The 22,701-nt window shown below is 46.9% G+C and overlaps 1 protein-coding gene across 2 annotated transcripts; it reads right to left on the bottom strand.

The window, feature by feature from the left end:
* Positions 1-86: 86 nt before the first annotated feature.
* LOC122924149 (oocyte zinc finger protein XlCOF6.1-like) lies at positions 87-21,840 on the bottom strand. 2 transcript variants are annotated; one of them, XM_044275085.1, is made up of 5 exons: positions 21,836-21,840; positions 21,392-21,515; positions 21,211-21,308; positions 6,211-6,313; positions 87-1,508 (listed from the first exon to the last, which is right to left on the bottom strand). In XM_044275085.1, the coding sequence occupies exons 2-5, from the start codon at positions 21,474-21,476 to the stop codon at positions 481-483; spliced, it is 1,314 nt and encodes a 437-aa protein (XP_044131020.1). In that variant the 5' UTR covers positions 21,477-21,515; positions 21,836-21,840; the 3' UTR covers positions 87-480. The 2 variants fall into 2 exon arrangements, with proteins under 2 accessions (XP_044131020.1, XP_044131019.1); XM_044275084.1 differs by lacking the exon at positions 21,836-21,840 and adding an exon at positions 21,598-21,634.
* Between the last annotated feature and the right edge of the window lie 861 nt (positions 21,841-22,701).

The raw sequence follows: 22,701 nt of genomic DNA on the forward strand, positions 1-22,701 counted from the left end.
AAGTCTGTCATCGCCGTCCCAGGCAGAGAGAGCAATCCTTACACATGCAACAAATAACAAAATATAAATTGATAAACACAACTATACAAGCTTTAAAGCAAATATTTTTAATAATTGGAAACAAGTTTTAATATTCAGTTAAATAAATTAATGTAAAATAGTCTCTGCACATGGTGGATATACAGGTGAGCTATCTGGATTCTATTTGCTTTTTGGATAAGAGACATTGATTAGTAATTACATACATTTCATAATCGTCATTTATGAATCTTAACCGATTTCCCTTTCTCCTGTGTGACATGACTTTACTTTGACTGTAAGTGAAATGTTTGTATAATTTAACGAAAGAAAATGCAATGTTTATAAAGATGTAATTTGTGGGTATACATTCCCCACATTCAGGACATAAAAATGGCTTTTCCCTTGTGTACATTCTTTTGGTCTAACAAAATTAGATTTCCAGTTAATATATTCCCCGCATTAAGAACATGAATGTGGCTTCTCCCCTGTGTGACTCCTCTGATGTCTAACAAAATCAGATTTCCAAGGAAAAGATTTCCCACATTCTAAACATGAAAATGGCTTCTCCCCTGTGTGAGTTCGTTGATGTGTAACAAGCCCTGACTTGTGGGTAAAACATTTCCCACATTCAGAACATGAATGTGGTTTCTCTCCTGTGTGAATATGCCTATGTTTCAAAAGATTTGATCTGTTTGTAAAACATTTCCCACATTCTGAACATGAAAACGGCTTCTCTCCTGTGTGAGTTCTCTGATGGTAATCAAGACTTGATTTTCGAGTAAAACATTTCCCACACTCTGAACATGAATATGGCTTCTCTCCTGTATGAATTATCTGATGTGTAACGAGATGTAATTTCCTGTTAAAACATTTCCCACATTCTGAACATAAAAATGGCTTCTCTCCTGTGTGAGTTCTCTGATGGTAATCAAAACTTGATTTTTGAGCAAAACATTTCCCACATTCTGGGCATGAAAATGGTTTCTCCCCTGTGTGAATTCTCTGATGAATGAGAAGAGCTGATTTCTGGTTGAAAGATTTGTTACATTCTGTGCATGTAAATAGCATTGACCCAGTGTGGCATCTCTGATGTATAACAAGATCTGATTTCTGGTTAAAACATTTCCCACAATATGAACATGAAAACGGCTTCTCCCCTGTATGTTTTCGCTTATGCCTAACTAAATCCGATCTCCAAGCAAAACATCTCTTACATTCCGAACATGAATATGGTTTCTCTCCTGTGTGAATTCTCTGGTGCATTACAAGAGTTTTTTTTAAAGAAAAACATTTCCCACATTCTGAACATGAAAATGGCTTCTCCTCAGCGTGTTTCATAGCATCAGATGATGGATTTTTGCTGTGAATGTCAGAGGGTACATCTGTGATAATGGCATGTTTTTTATAGGTATCTTGTGTGACAACATGATCATCTGCTTTAAAATGTGAAGACACCAGATGTTCTTCTGAGCTCCTGTTACAGTCATCTGTCAAAAAGAGAACATACTTTACAACTTTGAATAATATAACCTTAGAATGATATTATATTTTATAATATTTCTGTAGAAAATGTCCTTCAAATTTGCTAAGCATGGAGCAAAATTGAATTGTCGACTGAGATATTAAAGGGATTCTGTCACCAGGTTTCACCCCCTCCAGATAAAAATATGGTTATGTTCAGGGAGCTTTAACCATTCCTAATGTGGTCTTATAAATGTAATCTGTAGGCTCATTTTGCTAAAAATGCGCTATTACTAACCTGTCATTCATAAAAAACAGGTGCCCAATGGGATGTAAATGGTTCCAAGCTGCCGCCCGCACCCGCCGCTGTTCGTGCCCAGCTCCGCCTTTCCCGACCTCAGCACCGCCTCATAATCTTCTGTGACGCCTCCCGCTCTCCCTCCCTCCCCCCTCCTCCTGCTGCTGTAAGATCGCCGTGACGCCTCCCGCTCTCCCTCCCCCCTCCTCCTGCTGTAAGATCACTGTGACGCCTCCCGCTCTCCCTCCCCTCTCCTCCTGCTGTAAGATCGCTGTGATGCCTCCCGCTCTCCCTCCCTCCCCCTGCTGTAACATCGCAATGTTACAGCAGGAGGAGGGGGGAGGGAGGGAGAGCGGGAGGCGTCACAGCGATCTTACAGCAGGAGGAGGGGCGGGAGGGAGGGAGAGCAGGAGGCGTCACAGAAGATTATGAGGCGGTGCTGAGGTCGGGAAAGGTGGAGCTGGGCACTAACAGCGGCGGGTGCGGGCGGCAGCTTGGATCCATTTACATCCCCTTGGGCACCTTATTTTTATGAATGACAGGTTAGTAATAGCGTATTTTTAGCAAAATGAGCCTACAGATTACATTTATAAGACCACATTAGGAATGGTTAAAGCTCCCTGTACATAACCATATTTTTATCTGGAGGGGGTGAAACCTGGTTACAGAATCCCTTTAACCGCCTCCGGACCGCCTAACACAGATGTGCGGTCCGGAGGCGGCAGCCCTGCGCACAACGACGCATATACGCGTCATCTCGCGAGGGCCGGGATTTCCTGTGAACGCGCGCACACAGGCGCGCGCACTCACAGGAACGGAAGGTAAGCGAGTGGATCTCCAGCCTGCCAGCGGCGATCGCTCGCTGGCAGGCTGGAGATCTGATTTTTTTAACCCCTAACAGGTATATTAGACGCTGTTTTGATAACAGCGTTTAATATACCTGCTACCTGGTCCTCTGGTGGTCCCTTTTGTTAGGATCGACCACCAGAGGACACAGGTAGGTCAGTAAAGTCGCACCAAACACCACACTACACTACACCCCCCCCCCCGTCACTTATTAACCCCTTATTAACCCATGATCACCCCATATAAACTCCCTGATCACCCCCCTGTCATTGATCACCCCCCTGTCATTGATCACCCCCCTGTCATTGATCACCCCCCTGTCAGGCTCCGTTCAGACGTCCGTATGATTTTTACGGATCCACGGATACATGGATCGGATCCGCAAAACACATGCGGATGTCTGAATGGAGCCTTACAGGGGGGTGATCAATGACAGGCGGGTGATCACCCATATACACTCCCTGATCACCCCCGGTCATTGATCACCCCCCCTGTAAGGCTCCATTCAGACATTTTTTTGGCCCAAGTTAGCGGAAATATATATTTTTTTTGTTTGTTTTTTCTTACAAAGTCTCATACTCCACTAACTTGTGTCAAAAAATAAAATCTCACATGAACTCACCATACCCTTCACGGAATCCAAATGCGTAAACATTTTTAGACATTTATATTCCCTAAAAAGCCAGGGCAGTATAAATACCCCACATGTGACCCCATTTCGGAAAGAAGACACCCCAAGGTATTCCGTGAGGGGCATATTGAGTCCATGAAAGATTGAAATTTTTGTCCTAAGTTAGCGGAAAGTGAGACTTTGTGAGAAAAAAACAAAAAAAATCAATTTCCGCTAACTTATGCCAAAATTTTTTTTTTTCTATGAACTTGCCATGCCCCTCATTGAATACCTTGGGGTGTCTTCTTTCCAAAGTGGGGTCACATGTGGGGTATTTATACTGCCCTGGCTTTTTAGGGGCCCGAAAGTGTGAGAAGTCTGGGATCCAAATGTCTAAAAATGCCCTCCTAAAAGGAATTTGGGCACCTTTGCGCATCTAGGCTGCAAAAAAGTGTCACACATCTGGTATCGCCGTACTCAGGAGAAGTTGGGGAATGTGTTTTGGGGTGTCATTTTACATATACCCATGCTGGGTGAGAAAAATATCTTGGTCAAATGCCAACTTTGTATAAAAAAATGGGAAAAGTTGTCTTTTGCCAAGATATTTCTCTCACCCAGCATGGGTATATGTAAAATGACACCCAAAAACACATTCCCCAACATTCTCCTGAGTACGGCGATACCAGATGTGTCACACTTTTTTGCAGCCTAGGTGGGCAAAGGGGCACATATTCCAAAGTGCACCTTTCGGATTTCACAGGCCATTTTTTACAGATTTTGATTGCAAGGTACTTCTCACACATTTGGGTCCCTAAATTGCCAGGGTAGTATAACTACGCCACAAGTGACCCCATTTTGGAAAGAAGAAACCCCAAGGTATTCCGTGAGGGGCACGGCGAGTTCCTAGAATTTGAGACTTTGTAAGAAAAAAAAAAATTAAAATAAAATCATCATTTTCCGCTAACTTGTGACAAAAAATAAAAAGTTCTATGAACTCACTATGCCCATCAGCGAATACCTTAGGGTGTCTACTTTCCGAAATGGGGTCATTTGTGGGGTTTTTCTACTGTCTGGGCATTGTAGAACCTCAGGAAACATGACAGGTGCTCAGAAAGTCAGAGCTGCTTCAAAAAGCGGAAATTCACATTTTTGTACCATAGTTTGTAAACGCTATAACTTTTACCCAAACCATTATTTTTTTGCCCAAACATTTTTTTTTATCAAAGACATGTAGAACAATAAATTTAGCGAAAAATTTATATATGGATGTCGTTTTTTTTTTGCAAAATTTTACAGCTGAAAGTGAAAAATGTCATTTTTTTGCAAAAAAATCATTAACTTTCGATTAATAACAAAAAAAGTAAAAATGTCAGCAGCAATGAAATACCACCAAATGAAAGCTCCATTAGTGAGAAGAAAAGGAGGTAAAATTCATTTGGGTGGTAAGTTGCATGACCGAGCGATAAACAGTGAAAGTAGTGTACTGCAGAAGTGTAAAAAGTGGCCTGGTCATTAAGGGTGTTTTAGCTAGCGGGGCTGAAGTGGTTAATGGCAAAACAGATTATTAGCTATCAGTAGACCTCCGAGCAAGGACCAGTAGATCATGTTGTTAGGCCATCAGGCTCTTCTCTTGTAGTTTCCCACTTTTGGGTTGAAGCCAGCATCTCCATAGGTTTCAATGTGTCTACCACCTCTCTTTTCTGGTGAAAGGCTCAATGGAGAATAATATAGGGACCTGTGAGTCAGTGCTATTAGGTGGCGTCAGTGTCACACACTTCTTGATGGCTGCATGCACTTTGCCATAAAACAAGGGCAGAGAGGAGGAGCAGTATTGTCTCAAAGAAGCCATAGCTGTAGAACAAGTGTAAGGCTGGTATCTCATTTTTTATTTTATTTCTATGTATACAAAGTTTCTTTAGACTTATCCGGCCTTCATAATATATTCCTAGTATTGGCTGAACCATCTACACCAAGAACTGCTTATACAAATAGCCTAGCATATACACTGGCCTTATGAATAATAATTGTGGCTGCCATCAGTACTATGGTACCACTGGGATATCTGAAAATGGGGCATGCAAAAGAATAGGCAATAGTATAATTCGCAAAACATGTTTGCCGTCCTCAGCTCCATGGTAGATCACCTAGATCAAGCTACAGCAAAATAATATTTTATACAGAAAATATGTGGCCATTAGGCAAACCGACCATTTATTTATTCAAACCAGGAATGGAGCCTACACAGAGATAAGGTACAATGGAAAGATTTTCACCACTTCTGTGTTGTTGACCTGCATGGGGTTTTGGCCGACAGTCACTGCAGATCACCAAACACTGACATGTAAACTAGGCTTATTTTGAAGGAATTAATGGTTCCTTAGTTTAAAAAAAAATAAATAAAAAAATATTCTGAAGTACTTCTAGCAGATGATAATGGAACAGGCCTTGCTCACATAGGTATATTTTATATCCATATTCACGTCCATAATATAAATGATCAGCAAGTTTTATCATCTAAAATGCTAGAAAATTGAGCTTAAGAAAATGAGTAGAGTCTTCTCTGTTTTAGGCCTCTTGCACACAAACGTATTGGTTCCATTTTGTGCATTGGGGACCGCAATTTGCGGTCCGCAATGCACTTGCATCGTCCGTTCGGTGGCTGGGACTGATCCACACCCATTCAACTTGAATGGGTCTGTGATCCGTCTGTTCCGCAAAAAAATAGAACATGTTCTATTTTTTGCGGAACGGAAGCTTGGATTGGAAATCCCACAGAAGCACTCCGTAGTGCTTCCGTGGGGTTCCATTCCATGCTTCCGTTCCGCACCACATCGCATCTTCGGAGTTGCACAAGGCCGGAGTTGCACAAGGCCGGTGCCCCGTGTATTGCGGGACTGCCGTATGCGGCCCGCAATACAGCCACGGCCAGGCAACGGCGGTGTGCAAGAGGCCTTATTTAGTGGTTACTACTCACCTGGGCGGACATCTGTAGGAATGTCCTCTATACTCTGCTCCTCACCCTTCACATGTGTCTCTGTAACATATATAATGTTCAGATCTTCACCCGGATTCACAAGCTGTGAAACAAATATTGTAAAAGTCATCAGACGGTTGAAGTCATGTTGAAGGTTTTATATGACCAGAAAACATCAGTAATTAGAATGACGACCAAAACTGACATGACAGCAGGAGCTATCTGACCCAAATATCTGCAGGTCTCCTGTAAAACTGCAACCTATTTGTTCCAAACAGCAGTAACCATAGTCAGAAAATTGTGAGACGATCCAGACAACATGTAATGTCTATGGTCAGCTGTAATCCTGCCATCTCCACCTTTCTCATTATACAAGGATAAAACTGTTACAGACAGTGGGCGTAGATCAATCATGCCAACTAGTGGCGTTCTTTGCCCCCCCCCCCCCCCCTCGCTGATTCCCCCAGGTGAATACTAATGAGCGCTTCGATTATGGAAACGCTCATTAGTACCAAAACGCTCTGAACTTACCACTTCCTGGTCCTCGGCTGTGCAGGGCTGCACACAGCGTGAGGGCGCTCTGTGACCTCACGCTGTGCGCGCCAGTTCAGAGCACAGTCGACTGAGGAGAGAGAAAATTGTAGGCGGCGTCCGGGAGCAGGAGAGGTTAGTGGTTTTTTATTTTATAAAAAATGTGGCTGCTGGGGGCATTATAGGGGCTAATCATGAGAGGCATAATGGGGGCTAATTAGAGGCACATGGGGCTAATTAGAGACACAATGGGGGCTAATTAGACTATTAGAGGCATATGGGGGCTAATGAGGCATATGGGGCTAATGAGGCATATAGGGGCTAATTAGAGGCATAATGGGGGCTAATTAGAGGCATAATGGGAGCTAATTAGGCATATGGGGGCTAATAAGAGGCATAATGTGGGCTAATAAGAGGCATAATGGCTTATAATGGGGGCTAATGAGAGGTTTAAATTTGGGCTTGTCATGAGGAACTTATCCTGGCAGTCCCCTGCTTTTCACCCTTTATTCCAAATACAGGGATCTGAAATTTGCTGCAGGGGAGCCACCAAGCAGATACCTCTTGGAATAGTCCCATTGTGGTTGGCAGCTGACCCATAGGGGTTAGAGACACAAGTGCAAAGCACAGAGAGATCAGGAAAAGCTCATGGTTAATGGAAGGCAGAGGGCAAGGCATTCTGGCATATATGGAGGTCAAGGCAGGCAGAGTTTATGCTAATCTGATAATCAGTCCAAAGGTCAGGGCAGGCAGCACAGGGTCAGAATGGTAAACAGTCACGAGTCAGGTCAGGCGGCAGAGATTCAGAATCCAGGAATCAGGCAGATTTCAGTACACAGACAAACAGATTATAGCACCTTTGCAGGATCTACCAAGCTAGAGAAGCCATGGGAAAGGTGCCTTAAGCATCCACAAGTTTTCAGCCATTGGCTGGTGTAGAGTGGAGTACAGGTGCACTGGCCCTTTAAGAGCCAGGGTGCCTACGCACTTTATGGGTCAGGGAAGGAGGTCTGGCTGCAGCTTCCAATGGCCAGCCCTGTTACTGGAGCGAATCGATGCTGATGAAATGGAATTCGTTTAGAATTTCAGGAAAACAACATTGCTTACCGGTAATCGTTTTTCTCGATACCCATGACGGCACCCAGTGCGACTCAGGACCTCCCATCAGGACAGGAAACCTGAGAAGATAAAAAGGACACACCTCCACCCAACACCAGTGGAAGAAATAAATTGTTCTCCGGAGAGAGTGATAAGGGATTAAAGACCCCCCTTTTTTTTTTTTTTTTTTTACAAATCTATATTACTTCATATAGACCTGACTGATATCCTATATATATATATATATATATAATCTTTTATATAAATATATCTGTATATATATCTGTATATTGGGAGGGAACTATCGGGTGCCGTCATGGGTATCGAGAAAAACGATTACCGGTAAGCAATGTTGTTTTCCCCTCACCCATGACGGCACCCAGTGCGAGATAGACTATAAGTAGAGTCTAGGGGGGGGCCACAGCTTGAAGGACCTTCTAGCCAAACGAGGCGTCAGAATGGAGCTGTAACCTATAATGTTTGAGAAAGGTATGTGGGGAACTCCAAGTAGCTGCCCTACAAATCTGAGCTAAAGACACATCAGCCCTTTCCGCCCATGAGGTAGACACCGACCGAGTGGAATGGGCCCTGAACCCAGAAGGAGGGGAAAGACCCAAGGAGATGTAAGCCTTCGTTATGGCCTTCTTTACCCATCTGGCAATAACCCAGCGGGATGCTTTTTTACCCCTATTCCCACCTAGAAACTGGACAAGAAGGTTCTCGTCTTTCCTCCAGGAAGCCGTAGCATCAAGGTATATTAACAAGCATCTTTTAACGTCCAAGCAATGAAAACTTTTTTCCCTGCTATTGGAAGGTTTAGGGAAAAACGAAGGTAGCACAATGTCCTGGCTCCTGTGGAAATCCGAGACCACCTTGGGAAGGAAGGAAGGCAGGGGCCTGATCACTACCTGAACGTCCTGTATGATAGTATAAGGTGGATGTGCTGAGAAGGACTGGATCTCCGAGATCCTCCTAGCAGAGGTAATTGCCAGGAGAAAGGCCATTTTAATGGACAGGATGTCGATTGGGATCTCTAACAAGGGTTCAAAGGGTTTATCGGTTAGGGCTGTCAAGACCCTGTTTAGGTCCCATGGGGGGGAAAGAGGTCTTACGGAAGGATGGATTCTGGCCGCGGCAGAAAGGAAACGTCTGACCCAAGGATGGATTGCTAACTGGTAGTCGAAAAAATAGCTCAAAGCCGACACCTGGACTTTTAAGGTGGAGGCCTTGAGTCCCTTGTCTAAACCTGCCTGTAAAAAGTCCAAAACTTTAGGTATCTCTGGAGGGCTAAATGGATCAGGGATAGACCCTAGAAAGGAAGTAAAGATATTCCAAACTCTATTATACTTCCTGGCCGTTGTAGCTTTCCTACTGCCTAGAAGGGTGGAAACAACTTTGTTAGAAAGCCCTCTCCTCAACCAGATGTCCCTGTCAGACTCCACACTGCCAACTGGAGAATCTCCGGATTCGGATGGCATACAGGCCCTTGGGAGAGGAGGTCCTCCCTGGGAGGGATCATCCAGGGGGGGCCTCTGGCTAGATTTAACAGGGTGGAGTACCAGATTCTTTTGGGCCATTTCGGAGCTACCAGGATTATAGAGGCTCCTTCCCTCCGTACCTTCTTCAGCACCTGTGGAATTAGAGAAATAGGCGGGAAGGCATAGCCGTGTTCCCGACTCCAATCCTGGGCCAGACTGTCCACCGCTGTAGGACTCTCTGTGCGATTTAAAGAGAAGAACCTCTCCGTCTTTCTGTTCTTCCGGGTAGCAAAGAGGTCTATAGTTGGGGTCCCAAACTTTAAGACAATCTGGGAAAAAACTTCTCCGTTCAGACTCCACTCTGCCTGACTGAGTTCCACTCGGCTCAAAAAGTCTGCCACCGTGTTCTCTTTTCCCTTCAGATGCACTGCTGATATGAGCAGGTTCCTGTCTTCTGCTATTTTGAAGATTTCCTGGCAGAGGAAGATTAGGGATGGTATCTTTGTTCCGCCCTGGTGATTTATATAGGCCACCGTCGTCGAATTGTCCGAGTAAAAGACCAGCCTTTTGTTTAAGACTTCTGGAACTGCCACTCTTAGAACTCTTTCTACTGCCTCGAGTTCCTTGTAATTTGATGTGCAGGCTCTGGTTCTTAAATCCCATCTTCCCTGCCAATAATTCCCATCTGAATGAGCCCCCCAACCCCACGGACTGGCGTCTGTTGTTATCCGTATGGGTTCTATGAAGGACCAGGGCATTCCTGTCGAGAGATTTTTCTCGGATGTCCACCATAGGAGGGAATACCTTGCTCTGGAGGAGAGATGAAATTTTTCCTCTAGCGTTTGTGGAAGACCATTCCATATCTTTAAGATATCCCACTGTAACGATCTTGTGTGAATCTGAGCAAACGGTACGGCGGGAATCGTGGCCGTCAGGTGCCCCAATACTGCCATCACCTTTCTGATGGAGCATCGGAAGGAGCGGAAAAGTATCCAAACATGTTCCTTTGTTGAAACTACCTTCTTTGGAGGAAGGAACGTTTTCTGGGCTGTGGAGTCCAGCTGCATCCCTAGAAATATGCAATTTTGAGAGGGGGTTAGGCAAGATTTTTCTCGATTGACCTTCCATCCCAGATCTTTCAATAGAGAACACACCAGGACAAGATCCGTCTGTAACTGTACCTTTGTCTGGGCTATGAACAAAAAGTCGTCCAGATAGGGTACCAACACTATCCTGGACAATCGGAGGAATGCCACCATCTCCGCCACAACCTTTGTAAAAATTCTCGGGGCTTGTGAGACCCCAAACGGGAGGGCCCTGTATTGAAGATGTAGAAGCTGGCCCTTTACTTGGACTGCCGTTCTCAAATACTTTTGGGAGGAGGGATGAATAGGGATGTGGTAATAAGCATCCTCTAAGTCTACACTTGCCATCCAGCAGTCCTTGTATAGTAGGTCTATAGTTGTCTTTATCGTCTCCATCCGGAATCTTTTGTATTCCAGGAACTTGTTCAAACGTTTTAGATTTAAAATCATCCAAAAAGTCCCATTGGGTTTCCTTACCAGAAAGAGTGGGGAGTAATACCCCCTGCCCTCCTCTTCTTTTGGAACTTGACAAACGACTCCTTTGTCCAATAACAACTGAACCTCTGCCTCTAACACTGTGGACTTTAAGGGATCTTTCGGAGTTGGAGTGCGGGTGAACAAATTTTGGGGGTAGGAGAGAAATTCCAGTCTGAATCCCTCTGCTATCCCTCCCAAAACCCATTTGTTCTGGGTGACCCCTGACCAGGCCGGGAGGAAGGATGAAAGTCTTCCCCCAACCTGGAGACTGGCGTCATTGCTGCTTATCTTTTTTATCTTGGGTTTTAAAAAGGGAGCCGCTAGATTTCCTCTGAAAACGATCCCTCTCCTTCCTATCATAGGGCTTGCCCCTCTGCCTTCTAAAACTCTGCTGGGGCCTACGAAAAAAGGGGGGCTTCTGAGGGACAGGAAATCCCCTTTTTTTGTCGGAGGCCTTCTCCAGGATGTCATCTAAAGATGACCCAAATAACCTGTCGCCCTCACACGGAAGGGCACAGAGTCTGTCCTTGGATCCCTGGTCACCCTTCCAGGACCTAAGCCAAATAGCTCGTCTAGCCGCGTTTGTCATAGCAGAGGCTCTGGCGGAAAAGCGCATCACATCAGTGGAGGCATCCGTTAAAAAATCGGCTGCTTTTGCGAAGGAGGGGAGAGAGGCTAGGAGCTCTTCTCTAGGCCTTTTTTCTTTAAGGTGCGTTTCTAGCTGGTCAATCCATAGTCTCAGCGACCGGGAAACCCAAGTGGCTGCGACTGCCGGCCTGAGACAGGCGGCCGACGTCTCCCAAGCCCGTTTAAGATATATATCCGCTTTTTTGTCTAAAGGGTCCGAGAGACAACCTAAATCATCAAAAGGGAGGGCAGACTTTTTTGCAATTTTGGCGACTGGTGCATCCACCGTAGGGGCCCTATCCCAGCTTGAGGACACTTTTTCTTCGTAAGGGTACATTCTTTTAACCGAAGAGGGTATGAAGAACTTTCTGTCGGGATTCTTCCACTCCTTTTTAATAATCGCCTGCATGCTCTCATGTACAGAAAAAACTCTATGTCTCTTAGGGCCTAAAGCCTGGAAGGCCTGATCCGCAACCGATCTGGACTCCTTAATTTCCTCCAATTGCATAGTCGCTCGGACCGCTTTCAGTAACGGCTGAGTATCATCAGGGGAAAAAAAAGGACTTCCCTGAGTATTCCTCGTCCGAGGAGTCCAAATTACTGGAATCTAACTGTCCGGATTCTCTGGCTTCACTATCGGACGAGTCCATTTCCCCACTATCATATTCTGTGGCTTTATCCGGGGATCTGGCACGGCCTTTACTGAACGCCTTGAAGGATGCTTTGATTAGGGACTTCATAGATTTTGTAAGGGTCTTGGACTGTTCCGCTACCAGCTTGTCTATACAAGCTGTGCACAGAGATTTCTGATAGGATGCAGATAGAGCCGTTTTACAGTCTGCACACTCCTTGTGTTTGGACTTGGAGGATGACTTTTTAGGAGGCTTTGGGATCTAAGACAGAAACACCATATTAGTAAAAAAAAGGAACATTCTCACCAAGTGAATTTTTCCTCTCCCCGTCCTTAGGACCAGTATCGGACTTGGAGGCCTCAAGGGGTCCAGGGGTTCAGCGCGTCCCTCTGTAGGTTCCGACATGCTTCAGCTGGATCCTACTTCAGCACAAGAAACTGCCCCGCTGGCTGCCTGCACCTGCTGCCGTATTTATAGATTTAAAAGACCCGCCTCGGCCCTCACTTCCGGGTCCTGCGCGTCGGGAGAGAGCCCCGCCCCCTCCGACGTCATCAGCCGGCCCCCTGAAGGACGGCCCCGCGCATGCGCATAAGCGCTTAGACGCGCGGGCGCCATCTTTAACCTGGACATGTCGGCGTGGGGAGCCGCCTGAACACGGCCACAGCGGCTCCCCGCAGGACCGGTAACGAGTGCGGGAGCAGGCAGACTTGTGGGGAGCGGCTTCCGGCACGGCCACAGAACTACCGCTCCCCAGGGATAGGTCTTCCCACGGCCAAGCCACAGACCCCCCCCAGCGCTGGTTCCTCTTAAGGTATGTCCTGCAGCGATCTGCTGTGCTGCTTCTCAGGAACTCCCATCCCGGAGGACAGGAAACCTGAACTGGTGTTGGGTGGAGGTGTGTCCTTTTTATCTTCTCAGGTTTCCTGTCCTGATGGGAGGTCCTGAGTCGCACTGGGTGCCGTCATGGGTGAGGGGAAAAATTAGATTTGCAACGAATGCGGATTTCCTCGCACTTTGTGGCTACACGTGTGAGGACTGAGGACATGGGGCAAGGAACTCTGGGAAGGCGGGATAACCTAAAATGACATGCCTGCATGCAGCCAATCACCAGCCAGCCCTGTGATGTCACAGACCTATAAATACGTCGGCCATCTTATAGTCAGACATTTTCCAGCATTCAGAGTGCAGGGACAGACGTGTGAAGGCTCTAGGGACAGTAATTGGAAAAATGATTGTGGGAAAAAAAAAAAAAAGACAGAAAAAAAGATTAGTGCAGGGAAAGGATAGGGAGGAATCATTTCACAGCATCTTAGTGCAGGGAGAGACGTCAGAAGGTGCTAGGGACAGTGATAGGAAAGTGATTTAGAAGAGCAGGGAAAGATTATTTGGGGATCCAAATAGTCATTAGACAGCTCTGTCATACCAGCTTTTTGTTATTGGGCTGCCAGTGTTATGTTGGAAAGCCTTTAGAGGCTTATATCTTAGCATCTTATTCAGTACTACAAGAAAAATATAAACGCATTTCACTTCTGCAGTTATTTTTGTTAAAGGTGTAAAGGGGCGTATTTCAGTAAAAAAAGAAAAATATATACGCACTGCACTGTTGCAGTTTTTATTGCTGAAATCGTATAGGGGCGTATTACAGTAAAAAAAGAAAAATATATACACATTTCACTAGTGCACTTATATGTGGCAAAAGGGTTCAGTGACCTATTTCAGTACAGAAAGAAAAATATATACGCACTTCACTGGTGCATTTATTTCTGATAAAAGCGTTTACTGGCCTATTTCAGTACAAAAAGAGAAATATATTCTCAGTTCACGTCTGCGGTTATGTGTGTTAAAAGCGTGGCTGGGAGTCAGCAGTGGGAGGTCGGGAGCCAAACGTGCCCCGGGTAGAGCACCTGCTTCGCAGCAGCCTACTAAGTGATGTGCGGCAGAGGCAATATTCGAATTCACGGTATTTCGCTAATATTTGTCATATATTCGTGAATTCAAGAATTTGCAAATATGGTCTTGATTGCAAAAATCAGCAATGTAATATGTGCATAATACAGGTGTGGGTCACTATAGTAACATTTTCCAAGCTGCTAGAAGTTTCCTGAGACTGGAGAAAATGGTTGGCACGGCAGAACATTACAATAGCTTTATATGCAGATAGAATGATCCAATATATTCGCGATTGCAAAATCGGCAATAATGATGTTAATATTTTGGCACAATACGTGCAACTTCACATTTTAACAGGTCTGACTACATGTGTAAGGCCGATTTATTGGCCTGTATTTGTGGGAGGGGCATGGCTGCCTACTTCAACAGCCAGCGTCCCTCTCACTCTGTACGTCGTTACAGCGTTTGATGAGCCACACCTGCCTTCCCAGTGAGAGGAGTTCAGCATACCTGGATATCCTGACGTCGGTGAGGGTGAGAAGCTGCTTCTCTGCAGCGCACAGTGTTAGGGTCCGGCCGGCGGGGGGCTCGTTCCCCTAGGTGAGGGGAACGAGCCGGCGGTGGGTCGGCCCCTGACTGATGGGGGCTCCCCCGCACTGGTGCACTCTGCCAGGGAGCTTCGTGGCTCCCCACGCGGCATCAACTTCAAAATGCCAGGGTTCATAATGCCAGGGAGCTGCGCTGCTCCCCACGCGGCAGGAGTGACCAGCCGGTGGTGGGTCGGCCCCTGGCTGATGGGGGGCACCCCCGCACTGGTGCACTCTGCCAGGGAGCTTCGTGGCTCCCCACGCGGCATCGACTTCAAAACCAGTGGGGGGCTGAGCCCCTGATGGAAGTAGGGCTCCCCCTGTCCCGGTTCATAATGCCAGGGAGCTGCACTGCTCCCCACGCAGCAGAAGTGACCAGCCGGCGGTGGGTCGGCCCCTGGCTGATGGGGGTCACCCCCGCACTGGTGCACTCTGCCAGGGAGCAGCATGAGCTCCCCACGCGGCACACAAAATTTGCTGATGGGGGGCGGGGGCCACGGTGTATGAAGGGCTCCCCCTGGCCCGGTTCATGGTGCCAGGGAGTTGCACGGCTCCCCACGCGGTACGGGTGTTCAGACGGCGGTGGGTCGGCCCCTGGCTGATGGGGGTTCCCCCGCACTGGTGCACTCTGCCAGGGAGCTGCGCGGCTCCCCACGCGGTTATCGTGTAGGGATACCGTGGCCCCGCTCCTTATCTTCGTTAAAGTCTGGCACGGGCCGCCGTGCCGTTAGTGAGGCAGGGATCAGGGATGAGAGAACCAGGCCGTTCAGGGGGAGCAGGTCATAGCCGGTGGCTAGCTTCCTTCTGCCGGCTGCACACAAGGTCGCCAAGAGGGTCATTTAGGCACGGGGGATTAATTAATCCATACAGGTGAGTACTAGGTCTCCGGGGAGGGGTGTGTTACAGAGTACTGCACGGTCTACAGACCTGGTCCACCGTAGTAAATCCTAGCTGGGATTTCTGGTCAGGAGCCGAGGTTCACTCGTCTCAGTGTCAAGCCAGTACAGGGGCTTAGTAGGCGCAGCTTGCGGTGGTAGCTTCCCCCCCAGGTTATGCAATTCTTATTGGCAAGGGTTAATGGTGAAAAAAAAAAAAAATTAAAAGAAAAAAAAAAGTAATTTTTTTTTTTTTTTACTTGTTTGCGTCGTTCTTTACGACGAATGCACAATCCAGGGTTAATGGGTTAATGTCTTGATTGTTTTGCTTCTAGATCCTAACTTGCCCCGGCTACACCCTGATTTGTGGCTTATCAGCAAGGTACTAGGGGTACATGTCGGGGGGGGGGGGGGGGAGAAGTCACAAGCTTGGTTTTCAATAAAGTCTGGCACGGGCCGCCATGTCGTTAGTTAGGCAGGTTTCAGGGGTGGGAGAACTAAGCTTGGTCAGGGTGAGCACGTTATAGATGGTGGCTGCCTTCCTTCTGCTGCCCGTACATAAGGTTTCCCATGGGGTTATTTAGCTACAGGGTGTTATTGAATCCATGCAGGTGATTACTAGGGATCTTAGACGGGTGTGTTGGGTCTGGTTTAGTAGGGACGGGTTTTAAAAAAAAAAAAAAAAGGGAATTCATAGTTGGCGAAGCAAGGTCTCCGGGGAAGAGCGGGTTACAGAGTACCGCACGGTCTACAGGCCTGGTCCGCTGTGAGCAATCCTAGCGGAGACTGCAGGTCAGGGGCCTAGATTCGCTGGTGTCAGTGTTAAGCCAGTACGGGGGCTTAGTAGATGCGGCTTGCCCTGGTATTTTACCCTCCCTAGGTTTCCAGGTTAAGTAAATTTTAATTAGTAAAGGGTTAAGTTGTAAAAAAAAATAAAAATGCTGCTCTTATTCCATCATTCATGTTTTACACATTCGCAGGGTTTCCTCACGACATGTGCACAATCCAGTGTTGATGCCTTAATTGTTTTGTTTCTAGGTCCAAACCTTGTCTCAAGTTACATCCTGAAATTTGGCTTATCGGCAAGGTAGTAGGGGTACACGTCGGGGAGGGGGGAGGAAGCTTGGTTTGTGTCTCATGCACTGTCTCACGTCCAGGTCGTGCTGGGTTACTACCGTTCTGCGGTTGTCAGTCCGTAGGTATTCTGAGCAGGTAAGTGCATGGTCACCCTCTGGGTGTTACTTTCTGGGTGTCTGTTCGAGTTGGAGAAGGGTTTTGATCGGTCTTTTTGGAGTGCCCCCCTTTCAGCGGTGGAGAGTTAGTCCCGATGGGGTGTTCACAGGTAAGTTTAGCAAGAAGGAGAGACTTATCATCGACCTGTCAGCCCCACATGGTTACCACGTCCCTAGTTTTAACTCCCTCATTCCTTTAGAGGAAGTGGGCATGAGGTATTCTTCTATTGATAAGTGGAAGGTCCGATACTACTTTTCCCCCAAACTCACTTTCTGATCTAGGAGCAGCCCGTGGCTCTTTGATCAGTTGGCTCAGGCCTCCATTGGGTTTTGTTATTCATTACTTCCTGCTTATCTAGAGGCCAGGGTCAGCCCCCTTAGGGCTGGGGAGATTGTTGAGCTGTTTTCCCAGTTAGGTGTTCCGGTCTCCCCCAAGAGACCTGCTAGCTCAGGTTTTGCTGCTATTTTGGCACCCACTTGGTCGCAGGCGAGTGGCCTGCTGAGGTGAGACAAATCCCAAGTTTCCTGCAAACCTCAGCACTTTTCGAGCTGTACCCCATTGTGGTGGCCGCCCGTGTTTGGGGCAGCAGCTGGGTAAATCGCACTGTTTTGTTTGTAACCGACAACGCTGCGGTGGTAGATATCTTAACCAATGGGTTGTCTAAGTCGTCTTATGTCATATGTCTCTTGAGACGTCTAGTTCAACTCTCCTTGCGACATCATTTTTGTGTTAGTAGTACGCATGTGCCAGGTTCTCAAAATGTGGCAGCTGATGCTTTATCGAGGGCTAATTTCTCCCTTTTCGCAGGTCACGCCATAGGCGGATGTTGTGGGCGCTACCGTCCCCCTTCACGAGTCACTAATACTGGTTTAAAAGGTCACCTAGAGACGGCCCACTCCTTAATAGCCAAGCCCCTTTCGCCGTATACAACTAGGGCGTATCGCACTGGGTGCAGGGCATTTGCAGGTTTTAGGGAATATGCCCTCAAAGGGAGTCCAGTTTTGTTGAATACATCCTTGCCTTCATTGGCTACTGCCACTCGGAGCTCAAGCTTGCCCACAACACGGTGAAGTCGTACTTGTCGAGGGTGCAGCATTTCCTCTCTGTCAGTCATCCTGAACGGGCATCTGCGTTCTCTGTGCATGCTGTCAAAGCTACGTTGAGGGGTTTGAGCAGATGCGGACCAGGAGGCCAAGTACGCAGACAAGCTGTTACTGGACTGCTTTTCGTAACCTATCTGACATTCTGGATAAGAACCTTTCGGGGTTTTGCCCAGCCTGGTGCTTAAATCCGCTGTTTATTTAGCCTTCTATGGTTTCTTGAGGCCTGGGGATAGTAGCAAGCTTCTCACAGTCAGCCAGTTGGTCCAGGGTCCCGAGGGTTACGTGCTGCTGCTGAGGACATCCAAGACCTCGCAGACAGGTCCCCCAGTCCCAACGTCCTAGTTCCCTGTGTCTCATCGATGGTGCCCTGTCAGAGTTCTTCATCAGCTGCAGGTTCAGGCCAGATAGTCCACTATTGCCATTCGGGGTGGTACCGCTCGCTTCTCACCAGTTCATGTCTCACATACGCTCCTCAGTTGCCAGTTTGGGCGGCGACCCAGCTACGATCTCAGGACATCTATTCGTATAGGTGCAGCATCCACAGCTTACAAGAATCAGGTACCAGCGCATGCCATCCAGAAGTTGGGTCGTTGGCGCCCCTCGTGTTTTTAGCCGCTATATACCTTACCCCAAAACCAAGATGTCAATGGCTTTCCAAAGTCTGGTTTTGTGATCTGTGCTGTAATAATTACTCCTGCTACTCAGTATGTCTTTTGCCCTCTTTCAGGTGTCCCTACTACGTCGCGGTTGCAGCATAATTCTAACCGCTTAGGGGCAGGGTAGTCTCAGGTGGGACGGGGTGCATTCTCTTGGTTGCCACAACCACAAATTACTGATTGGTGCACTAAGTATTGTTGTGAACTTGTGACATCACAGCACTATGTATGTATAGACAGCAGAACCTATATCACTATCTAACCCACACTGACTATATCCCACTAACTATCTGTAATTAGTTAGTTAGCTCATATATATATATATTTATGAGCTAACTAACTATCTAATGTAATGACACAGGAAAGCAGAGCAATAACACTGCTGTCTCTCTCAGATCTGCAAAATACTGCAGAAAATGGCTGCTGGGGAGTTTCTTATATAGTAAGGGGTAGGCAACTTTCCTATTGATTGCTAGGGATGTTGCTAAGCTCAGACGCAGACATTGCAAAGACATTCCCTGTAAAGGGAATTACAGCACAATACATTTGATTAGACATTTAGCAACAGCTTGAAGTGCCCACATATAGCACATAGTAGGACACTGCATCAAGATAAATCAGGCGTGGATCAGCCAGGATTTCGACACACCAATGCCTGATGCATCAGACTAGATCATCCATGGTGCCACACCAACAATTTGACAAAAGAGATCGGTTTCTTCTGGCTACCTGCCTCAGCTACTATTCTGATGCTGTTACACACCTGATGCCACACATCTGATGCCAAATGCTCCTTCTTTCACCCACCATCTTCAGCGGGTACTGGTATTGCCACCAACCTCCACAGTATGTCACCTTCCTGATGCTGCCACCTCCAGGCTCTGTCATTGTGCCACTCTGTGGTCTCCTCATGCCGCTGCCATCTCCATACTATGTCAGCTTGCCACTCTGATCGCTGGATGCTTCCGCCACCTCCTATGTCACCTTGCCACTCTGTGGTCTCCTTATGCTGCTGCCATCTCCACACTATGTCACCTTGCCTCTCTGTGGTATCCTGCTGCTGCCATCTCCACACTATGTCACCTTTCCACTCTGTGGTCTCCTCATGCTGCTGCCAACTCCACACTATGTCATTTTGCCACTCTGTGGTATCCTGCTGCCATATCCACACTGTGTTACCTTGGCACTCTGGTATCCTGCTTCTGCTGCTGCCATATCCACACTATGTCACCTTGCCACTATGTGTTCTCCTCATGCTGCTGCCATCTCCAGACTATGTCACCTTGCACTCTGTGGTATCCTGCTGCTGCTGCCATATTCACACTATGTCACCTTGCCACTCTGTGGCCTCCTGATGCTGCCGCCACATCCAAACTATGTCACCTTGCCACTCTGTGGTCTACTCATGCTGCTGCAATGTCCACACTATGTCACCTTGCCACTCTGTGGTCTCTGCTGCATCCACCACCTCCAGACTGTCATTGTGCCACTCTTTCAAAGTGGCGTTTTTCGGTAATATTGATGGGTGACTGAAAAACTCCTTTTGCTGTATGGACCAAATGACGTCATGTGACGTCTGAAAGTGTGAGGAAAATATATATTATGAACCAACAAATATACAAAAAGTACATGAAAACAATGACAACCTCCTGATACTGCCGCTACCTCCAGACTCTGTCATTGTGCCACTCGGTGGCTCCTCATTAGTGTTGAGCGCGAATATTCGAATCGCGAATTTTTATCACGAATATCAGCACTTCGAGAATTCACGAATAAACTAATAGCAAATTTATTGCAAATTTTTTGCGAATATCGGCACTTAGCAACATCCCTAGCAACCAATAGGAAAGTTGCCTATAAGAGTAGTGTTGATCGCGAATTTTATTGCGTATTTTCCGAATGCCGATTTTCGCAATCAAGTAAATAATGACTGGAGATCACGAATTCTCGAATATATAAAGAATATTTGCCCAAATGTTCGCAAAATATTGCAAATTTGAATATTGCCACTGCCACCACCTCCAGACTGTGTCATTGTGCAACTCGGTTGCCTTCTCATACTGTTGCCCTTTCCAGACTGTCATTGCGCCACTCTGTGACCTCCTCATACTGCTGCCACCTGCAGACCCTGTCATTGGGCCACTCTGTGGACTTCTTATGCTGTTTCCACCCTCCCCACTTCACGACTGGTCCACTATTTTGGCTTTCGGCCTGGCTGAAATCATTATTTATTTGACCTTTCTTCTGATCTGTCAGAAGGAAAAATGAGATGCACAACGGATCCTATCTGTGTAGCAGCTGTAAGGCCTGTATGGTCCCATCAGAATTGGCTTATGATTTGGTAGCCAAAAGCAGGAGTGGGTACAAAACACAGAAGACATGCAAAGATTCCATTCACGTGTCATCTCTGTTTTGGATCCACTCCTGTTTTTTTTGGCATTAGTAATATTGATGGATTATTGGGCAAAAGCTGACCGAGTGAAGGCGGATGCTCCACAGACAGGATCTGTTTTTTGTGGGTTATTGTTCTGACGGATCAGAGGAAGGGCAAATTAATCAGTTACGTCAACAAAAAATTCGGCAAACCGGCTAATCAAATTTTTGAAAAATTCGCTCATCTCTAAGCACCATAACAAAACATGTTACATAAAACAAGACTGAACACAAGATCTTCACAGCCTTTCTACAGATCATAGGGAACATTTCAGGAGACCTTATCTCCATCTACCTGATCATCATCCCATGGGATATTGCAATGTTCTTCTGAACCATCCTGTGGAAGAAGAGGACTGGGACATCTCTCCGGTGTTCTCCTCTCTTCCTTAACTGTAGGAAACACATCCAGTAACTGAATTCATCCCTTACATACAGATAATGGGAGGACGTGTGAATTTAGTCATGTCTAATACCTGCTGATGTGAGAGGCCAGTGATCTTCCATCATGATGTCCTTGTACAGATCTTTGTGTCCTTCTAAATACTCCCACTCCTCCATGGAGAAATAGACGGTGACATCCTGACACCTTATAGGAACCTGACAACACAATGATACAGTCAGCACCCAGATCCCTTCATAGCGTTCCTGTATAATGTCCCAGCATTCCCAGCAGTGTCACCTCTCCAGTCAGCAGCTCAATCATCTTGTTGGTGAGTTCTAGGATCTTTGCTCTATTGATTTCCTCATGTATCAGGGGATGAGGTGGAGGCCATGTGATTGGGCTCAGGGTTCTTCCCCATCCTTCAGACACAGGGTCCTGGCAGCGCCCACTAGAGGTCTTCTTCACTACTGTGTAGTCCTGGTTATGGAGAGACACAGTAATAAATATCACTCCATACATCTCCAGAGTCCCTCACCTCTCCAGTCATGTCCATCTGTTAGTAACATAGATAAGATGATGTAATGTGACATCATCAGAATCTCTCACCTCTCCAGTAAGCCGGAAGAGGATCTCTAGGGTGAGATTTATTATACTCTCCGCCATCTTGTCTCTGTTCCTATTCTTCCTTGACGGGTCAATCAGGAGAAGGATCTTATATAGAAGATATCCACTGAGCAGATCCTATATTGTAGGAACCTGAATGGAAAGGAGATGAGATGAAGTAAAATCCTACAAAATCCCATGTGAAATACAATTACTGAAAATAATAAGAGGAGACATCAGCAGTGAATAGACCCCGATAGTGGTCAATGTGTCTACATCTCAGGACTCCACAATAACGAGGTGTTGGTCCCATCTTTGAGGTATTTATACATACTGACATTATCTATGTAACCAATGTTGTCACTGCTGCGATGTGAAGAAACTGAAGGGATCCATGGATGCATTAACACAGGAACGGAGAGGGATTTAATGAGGTTCTGCAGTTCTTTTTAACCGATGATCTATCCTCTGGATAGATCAGTATCTGATCAGTGGGGGTCCGACAACTGGGACCCCCCGCCGATCATCTGTTTGAGAAAGCAGTAGCACTCCAGGAGTGCCGCGGCCTTCAGTCCAGTGGTGGACTGGGCCAGGGGGGCAATTGCCCCCCAGGCCTCTCTGTTGCCTCACTGTCCTGGCCGGCCGGGCCCGAAATCGGACACTGCCTCCGCTGTTACTAATACTACTTACCTGCGGCTGCGGAGGGAGACGGGGAGGCGTGCTGCTAGCAGCCTATCAGAGAGGCCGCCGGACCGGCACAGGCGGCGCAATGGCGTAATCGCGCCGCCTGACTGAGCC

The sequence above is a fragment of the Bufo gargarizans genome, unplaced genomic scaffold, assembly GCF_014858855.1.
Source record: "Bufo gargarizans isolate SCDJY-AF-19 unplaced genomic scaffold, ASM1485885v1 original_scaffold_850_pilon, whole genome shotgun sequence".
NCBI classification, from domain to species: domain Eukaryota; kingdom Metazoa; phylum Chordata; class Amphibia; order Anura; family Bufonidae; genus Bufo; species Bufo gargarizans.

Coding starts and splice junctions, on each gene's coding strand:
- LOC122924149 (XM_044275084.1), bottom strand. CDS start 21,621: ATGATTGAGCTGCTGACTGGAGAG. Junction 21,516..21,597: donor TTGAGCTGCTGACTGGAGAG/GTGACACTGCTG, acceptor TTGTGTTGTCAG/GTTCCTATAAGGTGTCAGGA. Junction 21,309..21,391: donor CTGGCCTCTCACATCAGCAG/GTATTAGACATG, acceptor TGTTTCCTACAG/TTAAGGAAGAGAGGAGAACA.